General features: G+C 46.4%; 1 protein-coding gene across 7 annotated transcripts in view; it reads right to left on the bottom strand.

Moving 5' to 3' along the window:
• LOC113568212 (ankyrin repeat and SAM domain-containing protein 1A-like) overlaps positions 1–2500 on the bottom strand; it is a 59194-nt gene that overhangs the window by 3975 nt on the left and 52719 nt on the right. For all 7 annotated transcript variants that reach the window (XR_004775577.1, XM_035522379.1, XM_035522381.1 and 4 more), the window contains 3 exons: positions 1969–2106; positions 362–544; positions 1–6 (listed from right to left, as the gene is read on the bottom strand). The exon at positions 1–6 is cut by the window's left edge. Coding sequence is in view for 6 of the 7 variants with exons in the window: in XM_035522379.1 (XP_035378272.1) it covers positions 1–6; positions 362–544; positions 1969–2106 (327 nt within the window). In the remaining variant the exon portion in view is untranslated. The remainder of the gene's footprint in view (positions 7–361; positions 545–1968; positions 2107–2500) is intronic.

Here is a 2500-nt window from a genome sequence, read left to right as displayed (position 1 = left end):
GTCCACCTGCAACAACGCAACACATGGTTACCATGAGAACACAACACACACTTACCACGACAACACAACACACTTACAAACAGCACCTACACGCATCAGAGGAGAAAGCACAAAACAGAGCAACACCAACAGACACACACAGACATTGCACAGATCAACACACACACACACACACACACACACACACACACACACGACCAACCCTCTGCAAACTCATAATATCTTGTTAACGTAAGTCGGTGCTGTTTATTATGATTATGATGATTCTACTGATATGATTATTATTTTATTGTTATTGGTGCATGTATTGTGTGTGTGCATGCTTGTGCGGGCCTGCACGTGTGTGTGTGTGTGCACTCACTCCTGACTTGCGTGTATTCCCACGTGGTTTAGGGACCGGTCTGCTGCTCTTCGTGTCGATTATCTCTGAGCCCGCCCCTCCCGACAAATTCTGCTGCTGTTTGGTCTTCTGGGCCTGTAGAGCCAGCTGATAGGCCACCTCAAATGCCTGTCCCAGTGTCAGAATGATCTCATAGGTCAGGTTCTGCCCACAGGAAGGGAAATAAAAACCAGTCAACTGCCACCGTCATCACCACCCAATATCAACACAGCACTGTTAGTGAGAGAGAGGTTCAGTTCTACACACACACACACACACACACACTCGTACACAGCACTGTTAGTGAGAGAGAGGTTCAGTTCTACACACACACACACACACACACACACACACACACACACACACACACACACACACACACTCGTATACAGCACTGTTAGTGAGAGAGAGGTTCAGTTCTACACACACACACACACACACACACACACACACACTCGTACACAGAACTGTTAGTGAGAGAGAGGTTCAGTTCTACACACACACACACACACACTCGTACACAGCACTGTTAGTGAGAGAGAGGTTCAGTTCTACACACACACACATGTACACAGCACTGTTAGTGAGAGAGAGGTTCAGTTCTACACACACACACACACACACACACACACACACACACACACACACACACACACACACATACATACACAGCACTGTTAGTGAGAGAGGTTCAGTTCCACACACACACACACACACACACACACACACACACACACACACAGCACTGTTAGTGAGAGAGGGGTTCAGTTCCACACACACACACACACACACACACACACACACACACACAGCACTGTTAGTGAGAAAGGGGTTCAGTTCCACACACACACACACACACACACACACACACACTTCTACACAGCATTGTTAGTGAGAGAGAGGTTCAGTTCTACACCCCCACACACACACACACTTCTACACAGCATTGTTAGTGAGTGAGGGGTTCAGTTCTACACACACACACACACACACACACACACACACACACACACACTTCTACACAGCATTGTTAGTGAGTGAGGGGTTCAGTTCTACACACACACACACACACACACTCGTACACAGCATTGTTAGTGAGTGAGGGGTTCAGTTCTACACACACACACACACACACACACACACACACACAGAGAGCACTGTTAGTGAGTGAGGGGTTCAGTTCTACACACACACACACACACACACACACTCGTACACAGCACTGTTAGTGAGTGAGGGGTTCAGTTCTACACACACACACACACACAAAAGAGAATGACAGAAAGAATTCAGTTCAGAAGGGTTGTGTATGAAAAGCTAAAACTGAAGCTTGCAGCCTGACAAAAACATCCATAATGTATGAAATGTTATCAGTCACTCTACATCACTTTGGCAAACGTGTATGTTGACAGTCAGAGGTGTAAAGCCAAAGTGAGAGAGGAGAGGTAGCGCAGATATGCGATCAGCAGGACACTCAACGCTCTGAGACAAAGATTCTTTCTCCTGCACTGATTTCATCACTCCACCACCATTCAAACCATTTATCACCCTGCTGTTTGTGTGTGTGTCTGTGTGTGTGTGTGTCTCACCACATCCACCGTACTGAACACATGGCAGTAGTGATGGCTTGTCTGCAGATCTTTCGTGATGTAAGCAAATGTGCAGAGGTCCTCGGGATCCTGAGCTGCACACGAGATGTTCCTGATCTCGTGTTCCGCAATGATGTTCTACACACACACACACACACCACATACAGTGGAAAGTCATTATTGTCATTATCATCATCATTCAGATGAAAACATAACACCAGTCAAACATGAAACAAACTGTAGACATATGAATATACCAGATACACCAATGCCTGCCAGGTCAGGGAGTACTGAATACATCAATGCCTGCCAGGTCAGGGAGTACTGAATACATCAATGCCTGCCAGGTCAGGGAGTACTGAATACATCAATGCCTGCCAGGTCAGGGAGTACTGAATACATCAATGCCTGTCAGGTCAGGGAGTACTGAATACATCAATGCCTGCCAGGTCAGTGACTACTGAACACATCATTGCCTGTCAGGTGAAGTAGGATTAGACAGAATATTCAGACACTGGATTAGACAGAAAGT

The sequence above is a fragment of the Electrophorus electricus genome, chromosome 24 (genome assembly GCF_013358815.1).
Source record: "Electrophorus electricus isolate fEleEle1 chromosome 24, fEleEle1.pri, whole genome shotgun sequence".
NCBI classification, from domain to species: domain Eukaryota; kingdom Metazoa; phylum Chordata; class Actinopteri; order Gymnotiformes; family Gymnotidae; genus Electrophorus; species Electrophorus electricus.
Note: the sequence above shows the minus strand (reverse complement) of the source record. Positions and strands in the feature narration are given on the sequence as shown.